General features: G+C 43.5%; 1 protein-coding gene across 1 annotated transcript in view; it reads left to right on the top strand.

The window, feature by feature from the left end:
• The window catches only part of TENT5B (terminal nucleotidyltransferase 5B), a 28192-nt gene extending 16420 nt beyond the window's left edge, over window positions 1–11772 (top strand). The window contains exon 2 of the mRNA XM_040424262.1: window positions 10312–11772. Within this exon, the coding sequence (XP_040280196.1) occupies window positions 10312–11337 (1026 nt within the window). The 3' untranslated portion in view covers window positions 11338–11772. The remainder of the gene's footprint in view (window positions 1–10311) is intronic.
• The last annotated feature ends 1769 nt before the right edge of the window (window positions 11773–13541 follow it).

Here is a 13541-nt window from a genome sequence, read left to right as displayed (position 1 = left end):
GCAGCAAGATGCAGACAGCCCCGCAAAAAAATAGAACATGTCCTATTGTCTGGAGCCACGGAGAAGAAAGGAATGTCTATTATAGTGCCGGTGTTCTGCCAGATCTCTATACCTTGCGAAAAGTCTATTCCGGAAGTGATGCGGCGGCACAGGAATCAGCTGGAGGAGGGTGTGCGCTGCACAAGGTCACATCGACTGGCTTAGCAAAGAATCATTGCAGTGCCGCGATAGAAGTACTTAGTGCACCGTGCGTGTGCACTTAGTGGTATAGAGATCTCCCTACCCTGGAGTGCACACAAATAATCAGTTGCAGTTCATCCTTATTGCAATGCTGAGTGCTGGATATCGAGGCACTTGGGGGTAGGGAGATCTGATGCAACATTTTGCACTGCAAAATCTCTATACCCCTAAGTGTGCACGTGCGGTGCAGTAAGTACTTCTATCTGCTGCAATGATTCTTTTCTAAGCCAGTGAATGCTTGCGCAGCGCCGCACACACCCTCCAGCTGATTCCGGTGTGGCAGCGTTACTTCCGGTATAGACTTTTCGCAAGGTAGAGATCTGGCAGAACACCCACATTTTGATGACCGCACATGGCCGAACACACATAGCCAGTGTTCATGTTTTGTGGACCACAACACTTGCAAACATGTGAATGGACCTTAACACTATGTACTATAGCTTCACTACACTTAAATGAGCTCAAAAAGCATTATAAATTTACATATTACTGCTTTATTCACAGGCACAATGTGTATATAGACACCAGTAATGTTTTAGCTTATAAGCATAGAAAAAACATGGATTTTAATGTGGTAATGCTATAGCTTGGTGGTAATGTGGTCTGTCATGTATGTAGAGATTTCTGGTTCAAGTCCCAGGAGATGGATATAGATATTTATAATTTAAAGGCTATGGTCATAGTATAATAAACATATAATCCCATACTATATTGAATGGTGGTGTTTTTTTGCCTTTGCTAAAACGTATTACCTGTTTATTCATAGATACAACATATGATAAAGAAACCAGTAACATTTATTAGCTTTCTGAAGAAAGTCAGTCTAAGGCCTCTTTCACACGGACGAGTTTTCTGCGCAGGTGCAATGTGTGAGGTGAACGCATTGCACCCGCACTGAATCCGGACCCATTCACTTCTATGGGGCTGTGCACATGAGCTGTGATTTTTCACGCATCACTTGTGTGTTGCGTGAAAATCGCAGCATGCTCTATATAAGCACATAGAAGTGAATGGGGCTGTGTGAAAATCGCAAGTGTGGATGATTATAATTTTATTTATTTTTCTTACGCATGTGCAAAACGCATTAAAATGCTTTGCACTTGCGCAGAAAAATTTAGCATTTTCCCACGACGCACCCACAACCTATCCGGTCCTCACACGCAATGCCTGTATGAAAGAGGCCTAAAATTCAAACCAGGGATCTCTACATACTAAACCATTAGCTTAAGTATAAATATTCTAGTTTTCAAGCAAGCAACTGGATCTGAATACTTCTGTAATTGCATGCAATTTAAATTTTTGTATAGCCACTGAGTTAATTTTATTCAATATCTGTATAGTGCAACCTGTTTTATTTCTTTGTCCGGATCACTGAGAAGGCCGCACATGCTCAGCTTCATCCTGAGCTGTGATAGGGTGAGCATGGACACACCCCCTGAGCTGCCAGCTTGATGTAAATCTAGCAGGTTCTGGTTCTGAAAATGTGGATTGGAAAGCTATAGTAAAAGGCGAGCACACTTCATTTGGACTAACACTAAAATTTAATTAAATCACACTTAATTTCACACGTGTATAACGGATAGATAAAAAGTTATAAAATACAAAGCATAAAATACACTTCACTTTGTATTTTATTGTATTTTATAACTTTTTATCTATCCGTTATACACGTGTGAAATTAAGTGTGATTTAAATTAAATTTTAGTGTTAGTCCAAATAAAGTGTGCTCGCCCTTTACTATAGCTTTCCAATCCACATTTTCAGAGGGTGGGTGTCCCTCTTACCAGGGCTAGTAGCACCTGCTCGGCAATCACGTTTGAAGTGAGCCACATCTTGAATTTTATATTAAAAGTACTGCATGTCCAACTTTTTAGTCCGGCGGCCTCTCACCGCAAACTGCCATGCTGCGCCGGAGCTCCACCCCCGTCCCCATTATAGTCAATAGGGTCCGGGGACGGAGCGGCGGTATATGTAACATGGTATACAGCATTATTGGGGGGGGCTCTATGGAGAAGTAGGGGGGGGGGGCACCTACTAGGGGCTTTATGACGCGGCTCCGCCTGGCTCCTAACTTTTTTAGCTGGCTCCTAGATTCCAAGGAAATTTGTCAAACCCTGTACTACCCATCATACCCAGCTGTCCTGTGTATACCTAAATGGGAGTTCGAATTGGGCTCAACCCTATCTGAACAATTGAAACAAATTTGTGAATCCACATGTAATTGCCCAAAACACATTGCTTGAAACATAATTTAGAGTACAACCACACAGCATGGTTCAGGTGTAGATGTGGTTGTACGGTCCTCGGTTAGCTCTTAAAGGGGGTTATCTCAGACAACTGGTTCATAATGCCAGGATATGCACCTATATCAGGAACAGAGCCCTGCAAAGTGGTGGCTAGAGGACTCCGGTCATAGAAGTAAATGGGAGTGCACCACTCCCTTCAATACCATCAACAATGCAGACTGACAAACTCATCAGTTTAACAATAGCCAGCCATATAGCTGAGCAGTACTCAACTGCATTGAGTGGTCATACCTGCATACAGTGCAGATTGTGGGTTTCTTTCACAAATTTTCATGTGTAAAAATGGAGCATAATACAGTACCAGAAAAGTGAGTTTACACAAATCTCATGTACTTTGCTTTTGGAATTTGACCTGTGGTCAGATTTTGAAATCTGCAGCTTGTCAATTGGTTGCTGTCCCATTTAAAGGGAGCATGTGATCAACTTTATGCTGACCGTACTGAGGGCAGTATAAAGTAGTGACAAATGTTGATTTCAGCGGTGTGTCACTCATCAGCTCAAAGTGGTTGTGGAGAACAGCATCATAATTATTGCAGCCCAGGCCTTAAATAGTCAAGGATATTCATGAATTCCTGCCCACCTGCTGATGACTGACAGTCTTCTACCTAGTTTTCTCCCTTTCTCTCTAGGAGAGAACTGCTAATCATCAGCAGGTGGGTGGAGAGCAGGAGATTATGAATGACCATGACTCTTCTCAGGTAATTTGACTCTTTTCCAGGCCTGGGCTGCAATCATTAGGATTCTGGTTCTTGGCAACCACTTTTTTAGCTGATGTGTGACACACCGCTGACATCTGCATTTGTCACTAATTTATGCTGCCCTCAGTACAGTCAGTATAAAGTTAGACAGGTTCCCTTTAAATGAATGGAACAGATTTTCAGTCGCAGATTTTTCTGCCTCAATCTGCTGTGTGAAGGCACCCTAACACATGCAGTTTTGATGTGGAAATTCGGGTGGATTTTGTTAGCAAACCTGCACCTGTGTGAAGGTACTTTTGTGATATTTCGGTGGTATTTAGTCCCATCCACATGGTGGCAGGCTACCCCCCCCCATTTCTCTAAAGGCTCAGTCCCTCAGTGATGCATATATGATGGGTTTGCTCCTGGGTGAAAAGTTTTTGGATTCAGGTCTGTTGCCTCATTAAATCAGTAAGGGGTCGCAGTAAATAAGGAGCTTTAAGGGTGTATTAGGCTGGCATCTGCCAGATCACTGCTAAGTGTTTGTATGAACGCTTGCTAGCATCAATGATATAGCAGTGTAAGGGCTTTCACACGAGCAGATCCCATGCATGGAATCCGCTGCGTGGAAGACAGCCAAGCCCCACTCCGGACAGAAGAGAATCTGAGCATTAACATGATTATGTTAATAGGTACATTTGCCCAGCCATCCCCCCCCCCCCCCCCCCCCCCCCAACTTAAAAATGTTGTCTTTCTAACAGACAACTGGGCTAAATACAATTGGCTGTTTTGGATTGTATGCCTTTACCTGGCTCATTGGAGTTAGTTTTTTTTGGAGTCTCTCCAACTCTAGCTTCCTGAGGCGACTTGATGCAGGTGCAAACAAGTTATAAATCTCAAGTTCCAGGGAGCGGAGCACCCTGACAGACTGGAATCTCATTTTATGTAAATTATTTTTATTTTATGCGGTTAATGGATACACCCCTTGTTTGGCACCAGCATTTGGCTTTCTGCCTACTTGGCTCAGTTGCTGATTCTAGAAATTGTTCTAAGAATGTAAAACAAATATGTCCTCTTAATATGCTCCCCTATAAGAGCAACGTATAACAAAGGTCCATATTAGCCAAAACAGCTTAGACTACTTTCATACTAGCGGCATGGACCTCACCCACCGGAACAGCCTGTCGGATCTGTCCTGCTGCTAGTGACCATGTGCCTCCAGACTGCTGTTCTGTACCCATTGAATATAATCGATTATAGTCAATAGGGACGGAGTGGTAGTCCGGAGGCACACTGTCCCTAGCGGCAGGACGGATCCGACAGGCTGTTCACCCACCGGAACTGCCTGCCAGCGGTCCGTGCTTCTAGTGTGAAAGTAGCCTTAAAAGTTGTGCTGTAATTATCAAACATGTAATTATGATTCCAGTGTATTCACCTCTACTGCCCTTCAGTGCAGAAACTTGTGTTGGTACAGTAGCTTATGCGTGCAGGTCTGTAACAAGAAAAATGTAAGTGGTCCTTTGCTTCCCCCAGCAGCGCAGATGACTGGTGCATGCACTGATAAGTTAATCCTCCACCAGGAAAAAGGGGCGTTTTGCTTGGAGAAGATGGTCACTGCAGTGGGGAGGAAGGTGACCTCTTCCAAGCATCATTGGTGTGTTCAGTAGTCCTCTGCATGGCTGGGGTCTCAGAAGCAGGTGTACACTGTTGGTGCATGCATAGTACATCTAGAGTATGGGATTGCGGTGCCATGTCAATCGAGGAGTGGCAATTCATACACAGTGGATGACTAAGGTGCACTGAGGGGCTCAGGCTTGCCCTTCGGTGAACTGAACAGTTTATTTAAATCCTTTAAAATTTGAACAGTGGGTTTACATAACAAATGTTTTTACTTGACAAGATCAACCCTACCAGGTGTCTTTTAAAAAAAAAAAAAGTGGTTCTACACTTCTTACTGATCTATCCTTTGTATAGATCATCTATACAATCTGCTGTTTGAGAAGGTGTCTGCAGTAGCGCTGTGCGCTTTTTGCCTCCTGCAGGCCAGTGATGGCACTACTAGGGATGAGCGCATTGACTTCAGCTGCTTTAACCGAAGTGGATTCACAAACTTGTAATATAGTGAATTCTGCTTTGGATGAAGCAGCTGAAGTCTATTTGCTCATCCCTAGTCACTATTTCGCTGGTCTGATCGTGGCGCAACCCCTTTCACTTATATGGGCTGAGCAGCACACAGGCCAGTGAAATGGTCGTGATGTCTTTGGTCTGAAACTTCAAGAAGGCCACTGCCTTCTCAAACAGCTGATTGGCGGTGGGCCCTGGTGTCTGACCCCTGCCAATCAGATGCTGATCTATGAAAAGGATAGATCGGTAAGAAAAGTTTAGAACCCTTTAAGTTGCAGGCCAAAGTTAAGGGTTCTTTGTGTGGATTTTTTATTTTTTTTCAAAGAAAATCCTAGTCTTCTAACCTTGGCACAAGATCATTTCCTCAGTACCTGCTTGTCCATCGTACCACCATCAAACATGAACAGAAAAGCCCACAGCCAGTCTAGTCCAACGAATGGGTAAGAACTGCGGAAACTATCTTTTGACTGCAAAGAAATTCTTTAAAAAAAAAATCTTGTAGAACCCCTTTAACCACAGGTTTATATCCCCCTAAAGACCAGGCCCTTTTTTACAAATCGGCACTACACTACTTTCACCGTTTATTGCTCGGTCATGCCACTTGCCACCCAAATGAATTTTACCTCCTTTTCTTCTCACTAATAGAGCTTTCATTTGGTGGTATTTCATTGCTGCTGACATTTTTACTTTTTTTATTCGAAATTTAACGATTTTTTTGCAAAAAAAATGACATTTTTCACTTTCAGTTGTAAAATTTTGCAAAAAAAACGAGATCCATATAGAAATTTTGCTCTAAATTTATAGTTCTACATGTCTTTGATAAAAAAAAAAATGTTTGGGTAATAAAAAAATGGTTTGGGTAAAAGTTATAGCGTTTACAAACTATGGTACAAAAATGTGAATTTTCGCTTTTTGAAGCAGCTCTGACTTTCTGAGCACCTGTCATGTTTCCTGAGGTTCTACAATGGCCGGACAGTACAAACACCCCACAAATGACCCCATTTCGGAAAGTACACACCCTAAGGTATTCGCTGATGGGCATAGTGAGTTCATAGAACTTTTTATTTTTTGTCACAAGTTAGCGGAAAATGATTTTTTTTTTTGTTTTTTTTTTTTTCTTACAAAGTCTCATATTCCACTAACTTGTGACAAAAAATAAAAACTTCTATGAACTCACTATGCCCATCACGAAATACCTTGGGGTCTCTTCTTTCCAAAATGGGGTCACTTGTGGGGTAGTTATACTGCCCTGGCATTCTAGGGGCCCAAATGTGTGGTAAGGAGTTTGAAATCAAATTCTGTAAAAAATGACCAGTGAAATCCGAAAGGTGCTCTTTGGAATATGGGCCCCTTTGCCCACCTAGGCTGCAAAAAAGTGTCACACATGTGGTATCGCCGTATTCAGGAGAAGTTGGGGAATGTGTTTTGGGGTGTCATTTTACATATACCCTTGCTGGGTGAGAAATATCTTGGCAAAAGACAACTTTTCCCTTTTTTTTTTTTTTTTACAAAGTTGGCATTTGACCAAGATATTTCTCTCACCTAGCATGGGTATATGTAAAATGACACCCCAAAACATTCCCCAACTTCTCCTGAGTACGGCGATACCAGATGTGTGACACTTTTTTGCAGCCTATATGCGCAAAGGTGCCCAAATTCCTTTTAGGAGGGCATTTTTAGACATTTGGATACCAGACTTCTTCTCACGCTTTGGGGCCCCTAGAATGCCAGGGCAGTATAAATACCCCACATGTGACCCCATTTTGGAAAGAAGACACCCCAAGGTATTCAATGAGGGGCATGGCGAGTTCATAGAAATTTTTTTTTTTGGCACAAGTTAGCGGAAATTGATATTTTTAATTTTTTTCTCAGTCTCCCGTTCCGCTAACTTGGGACAAAAATTTCAATCTTTCATGGACTCAATATGGCCCTCACGGAATACCTGGGGGTGTCTTCTTTCCGAAATGGGGTCACATGTGGGGTATTTATACTGCCCTGGCATTCTAGGGGCCCTAAAGCGTGAGAAGAAGTCTGGAATATAAATGTCTAAAAAATTTTACGCATTTGGTTTCCGTGAGGGGTATGGTGAGTTCATGTGAGATTTTATTTTTTGACACAAGTTAGTGGAATATGAGACTTTGTAAGAAAAAAAAAATAATTCCGCTAACTTGGGCCAAAAAAATGTCTGAATGGAGCCTTACAGGGGGGTGGATCAATGACAGGGGGGTTGATCAATGACAGGGGGGTGATCAGGGAGTGTTTATGGGGTGATAACCACAGTCATTGATCACGCCCGTGTAAGGCTTCATTCAGACGTCCGGATGCGTTTTGCGGATCCGATCCATCTATCAGTGCATCCGTAAAAATCATGCGGACATCTGAATGGAGCTTTACAGGGGGGTAATCAATGACAGGGGGGTGATCAGGGGCTAATAAGGGGTTAATAAGTGACGGGGGGGGGGGGGGGGGGGGTGTAGTGTAGTGGTGCTTGGTGCTACTTTACTGAGCTACCTGTGTCCTCTGGTGGTCGATCCAAACAAAGGGGACCACCAGAGGACCAGGTAGCAGGTATATTAGACGCTGTTATCAAAACAGCGTCTAATATACCTGTTAGGGGTTAAGAAAAACACATCTCCAGCCTGCCAGCGAACGATCGCCGCTGGCAGGCTGGAGATCAACTCTCTTACCTTCCGTTCCTGTGAGCGCGCGCGCCTGTGTGCGCGCGTTCACAGGAAATCTCGGCTCACGCGAGATGACGCCTATTGGCGTTAGCGTAGCCTGGGGGAGCCGCCGCAATGACGCGTTAGCGTGGCGGCAAGCGGTTAATGTGTTTCTTCAGTTGTCCATCAATATTGATGACCTATACTCAGGCTAGGCTTTCAATATCAGACTCCTGGCACCCCACTGATGAGCTGATTGGAGAGACAGCAGTAGCGGTGCAGTTTAATTACCGCTCCTCCGTCCCATTCACTTCATTGTTACAGAATATAACCAACTGCTGCTTCCCATTCAAGTGAATGGGATGGGAATGTATTTGCACTGCTCCTCCACAGCAATGTTGACTAGAAGGTAAACTGAAGAGAAAGCAGCGCTCGTACAAGTGCTTTTGTCTCTTCAGCTAATTAGCAGGGGTGCAGGTAACACTGGAAACTAGCAGTGTATGATGAAAAAACGAATCAAAGGAGGCAATATGGATAATGACAATACATTAGTAAGTGGCTTGTATACCTTTTTCTACATAAATGCCATATGCTGTGAGACAACCCCTTTAAGTTTAGTCTATAATCGTGCCAGTACTAGAAAATGGCAAGTATTTTTAATTGTAATTTTTTTGGTAACTGTAAATAAACATTCCAGAAACCAGTCTCAGGTCAGCGTGTGACTTGCTATATGCTCATTTAATGAGCATGCTTTCTAGTCTACAAGGAATCCTGTGCTTCATTCATGTAAGTGCTTCATACCAAGTGTCATCACAAACCGGATCCTCCTGGCTGAGCAGTTCTCGACTAATAGGTGCAAGTATTTAGCACAGCCAGTCATGAAATGCTTATGTAAGTGCTTTTATCCTAGTTAAGATCTTTTATGATGGTAACAAATGTGCCATAACAATTTGTTCTCAAATTTTTGCTCAAGCACAGCAGAATTATTTTCTTGCTAGACAATTTTTTAATCTGGTTTTGTCTACTAGAGCCTTCGGTTTGACCAGCCCTGAGTATGCCCAGTGTCCTCAAAGTTTGTACTGATTCCTTAGTTTTTGGTTTAACTCTGATGCAAAAGCAAATCTATGCTTGATGCTGATATAAAAAATGCACACATAAAAATCTCAAACAGCCTTCATCTTTCTTTTGTCTTATTGTAACTTAAAACGGAGAAAAATCTTAGTCAGCCATGACCACCCTCCTCCTCAGAGTTCTGTGACCAGCTGTAAAGAGACGTGGCTGAAGCAAGACCTCCAGTCTACAGTAGGACAAAAAATGGTTAAGCCCAGCCCCCTGCCATCTGTCTCCAAAGATGAAGCGGATTAGGAGTTAAAAGCCCAGACGACCCCTTTACTCAATATCCCCCACCAACCAGCTGTATGAAGAGACTGCGTAAGCAAGTGCAGTCTCGCTTCTCTTCCTGTCCGCTGCTGTCTATGGTCTTTGCCATAGACAGCAGCGGACAGAAAGAGAAGGGAGACTGCGTGTGCGCACTGCACACGCTGTCTCCTCATAGAGCGGATTGGCAGGTGTTGGACCCCTGCTGATCTGATGTTGATGACCTATACTGAGGAAAGCATTAAAGGGGTTGGCCACTATCTACTAGTAGCTGGACATGTGCAGGGAACGGCACATGCATGCAGCTAGTAGTGGGCATTATACCATCGGCACCCATGTCTGATGGCTTCATATGCCTGTTACTAGCTGAATGTATGCGGTTCCCAGCACATGTGCAGCTGCTCATGGATAGGGGCCAACTCCTTTAAACACTTTATCCACCTAAGGGGTGATCTGATTGTCAATGTCTGACTGAAGCATCCGAAGGCACCTATCCTAGTGATTGGATGTCATTGCCAGAGGAAGCTACCTGTGCATCCACAGTGAACATCAGTGTGTGGTGGACAGGAGGAAGGTTCAATAATTGACAGGCCCTTAACTTCACTCCCTAACAAATATTGTATGTATTAATGCTATTAAATATGGCTGATGTAAAGGAGTTGCACAACTTAAAATTGAATGGGAGTGTATCACAGATGATGAGTTTAAACTAGAGAAACACCTGGATCAAAGCTTGGAAGCTTGACAGACGCTGAGAGGAGAAATGAGTCCTAAGGAAACATGCCACAGCATGGAGCTCTGCTGAGCATGCAAATCATAAGACCTGTTTAGTCTGGAGGCCTTGGCAGCCAAATATACATGTAACAATTCTAGGTTTGTGCCCTCCCCTTTACTAATGGTAAACTATTTTGTTTTTGTTTTTTGCAGATAGTCCGAAATCGCCTAGAGCAGAACGGTATCCTGGTAAACAAGGTGAAACTGAATGGTTCTGCTGCAAGTCACGTGCTTCATGAAGATAGTGGCTTAGGTTACAAGGATTTGGATCTCATATTTATGGTGGATTTGAAGGGGCCTGATGCTTTTCAGGTGGTAAAGCATGCTGTTTTGGATTGTCTATTGGACTTTCTCCCTGCAGGTGTCAATAAAGAGAAGATTACGCCCATGACATTAAAAGAAGTTTATGTTCAGAAATTGGTTAAGGTTTGTACTGAAAGTGACCGGTGGAGCCTAATCTCATTATCAAACAATAATGGCAAAAACATTGAGTTGAAATTTGTTGACACTCTAAGAAGACAGTTTGAGTTCAGTGTGGACTCCTTCCAAATCCTGCTGGATTCAATGCTTGTTTTCAATCATGGCCCAGAGACTCCAATGTCTAAGAGCCTTCATCCAACTGTGACTGGAGAGAGCATGTATGGAGACTTTGAGGAAGCAATGGACCACTTGCGTAATCGGATAATTGCCACAAGAAACCCTGAAGAAATCAGGGGGGGTGGTCTTCTCAAATACTGCAACTTGCTTGTGCGTGGCTTTAGACCAAAGTCAGAAGTGGACATGAAAACTATGCAGCGGTACATGTGCTCACGTTATTTCATAGACTTTCCAGACATATGTGAGCAGTTGAGGAAGCTGAAGTGCTATCTGCAGGACCATTTTGTGGGGATGGAGGATAAGCGTTATGTCTACCTGATGACCCTTCACAATGTAGTGGATGAAAGCACTGTGTGCTTAATGGGGCATGAACGTCGTCAGACTCTCACACTCATTGCTTCTTTGGCAATTCAGGTCTTATCTGAACAGAATTTTGTCCCTGCCATCCCAAATTTTACCTGCTACTACCAGCCAGCCACCTTCATGAGTGATGGTAATTACAGCAGTTACTACCTTACTCCTGTCCAGCCTATTGTTTCCTGTAGTCACTCCTATCAGACTTGGCTTCCTTGCTGCAACTGACTTTCGCCAAGATCACTGACCAGCTTACATCCTCAGCCTTCTAAACAGATCAAGAAGTGACTGGTTGTCTTTGATCTTACCATGTGATAACAAAAGGACTAGGATGGTCCGCACTCTCAGCCTTTCAGCTGACACTTTTATATAGAAGGACAACCATTAGTATTAAAAGTTTGCCTCTTTTTCCTCCTAACTTCATACTGATGCAAGCTTTAGAACCTGTGTAACTACTGGGTGTTTGGACCAAAGTGTAGGAGTTAGAACTCTTAAGTGCCTGTAAAGCTTGACTGGTTCAACTCCTAGATTAGAGACCATTTCTTTTGCTTTCAGTATTACACAACTCTTACTGAAGATCCCTCCAGCACACCTTTTTATCTTTCTGTAGTATAATGTGCCTTTTTAGTTCTTTAATCACAAATAAAAAATTTGTTCTCTGCACCCATATACTGGATTTACAGCCTGGTGCTATAAGATATACCTCCCAAATTAAGGGCTTGCTTACACTACCATATTTGCCAGAAATTGGACTGGGTCCCAAAGGGTGTTGTCCCTTTTGTGACAGTCTTGGTTTTGACATATACAGACAGGAACACAAGGCGGTGTGAATAAGCCTTTGCAATAAATTATTTTTTTTGCATTCATATATATAGTCAACATGATTGAATAGTTAAAATCCTGCCCAATGTTTCGCTTAAAGGGACACTGACAGGGCCAAAAAGCATATTAAGGTATATATATATCCGTACAGGTCTTATAAAGTGTATAAGAATCATGTAAGTATCCCCCCTGTCCACCTTATAACTACAGTAATGTGAAGTTTTATAACCTGCTGGAATCGGGTTCAATCTGCCCAAGGGGCGGTGTTTCACCTCAGCTTGCGCCCAGCCAGCCTCGCCACAACTGCCGTTTGAAGCTCCGCCCAGCTCATCAATATTCACTTCGCTGGGCGGCTACTAGTGTCCCCGGCCAGCTTCAGCGCATGCGCCCGGGATCGCATCGCGCCTGCGTCAGTCTCATTCTCAGAGGCAGCCTCTGAGAATGAGACTGTGCGCAGGCGCGATGCGATCCCGACCAGTGAGGGTGCCGGGCGCATGCGCTGAAGATGGCCGGGGACACTAGTAGCCGCCCAGCGAAGTGAATATCGATGGGCGCTTCAAACGGCCGTTGTGGCGAGGCTGGCTGGGCGCAAGCTGAGGTGAAACACCGCCCCTTGGGCAGATTGAACCCGATTCCAGCAGGTTATAAACTTCACATTACTGTAGTTATAAGGTGGACAGGGGGGATACTTACATGATTCTTATACACTTTATAAGACCTGTACGGATATATATATACCTTTAATATGCTTTTTGGCCCTGTCAGTGTCCCTTTAAGGCTATAGGCTGTGTCTGACAGACTGTAGATTGGAAGAACTGAAACGAGTTAATGGGTGTAGAGACAAACTGATTAGACTTGTGTATAAGATGTCTAAAGTGAGGAAGGAACTGGTTTCAAAAAATTGACAAGCAAACCTACCATTACACCAAAAATGTGAAGCTGCACTAGCATAGAAATGCTGAGGAATGGAATAGTAATGTTCAGTACTGTCAACTGCTATAGGAGTTTCTTCTCAATCACCAGATTTGGCCCTTGATCCCCCAGCATTTTTTATTTTATTTTTTTCGGTGGGGGATTGTAGTATCTGCCCCATAACTGCAATTCCTTGATTTTGTTTAAGGCAGGGATGCCCAACCTGCAGCCCTCCAGACGTTTCAAAACTAACTCCCAGTATGCCTGGACAGACTAGAGCTATCATCTGGGCATGATGGGAGTTGTAGTTTCACAACAGCTGGAGGGCCGCAGGTTGAGCATCCCTGGTTTAAGGTATTAAGTGGTAATACAGCAGCTAAGACTGCATACTTTTACTGGTCTCTAGGAGAACATGCCAGGTGTCTTGGAATATTGTATTTCAGGGACCCAAAGAAAGGATGCCAATCTTCTCACCGTGCAGAAAATACATTACCCTATTTAATTTTACAGCTCAGAATGCTAAGAGCAACTTTACATAGAGACTACTTGACTGAAGGTGGCTAGACACTGGGTGGTGCTGCTGTAAATAGTAGGCGAGCCAACCATTGTCCAGGGTGTGTCTGCTTATAACTTGGTGTGTAGTAATCTGCCGCCCCTGTCCTTGTAGCATTTGACTGCAGGAGATGGTCCCACTGACA

The sequence above is a fragment of the Bufo bufo genome, chromosome 3 (assembly GCF_905171765.1).
Source record: "Bufo bufo chromosome 3, aBufBuf1.1, whole genome shotgun sequence".
Classification (NCBI taxonomy): Eukaryota; Metazoa; Chordata; class Amphibia; order Anura; family Bufonidae; genus Bufo; species Bufo bufo.
The sequence above is the reverse complement of the archived record's forward strand: the minus strand, read 5'-3'. Positions and strand labels throughout refer to the sequence as shown.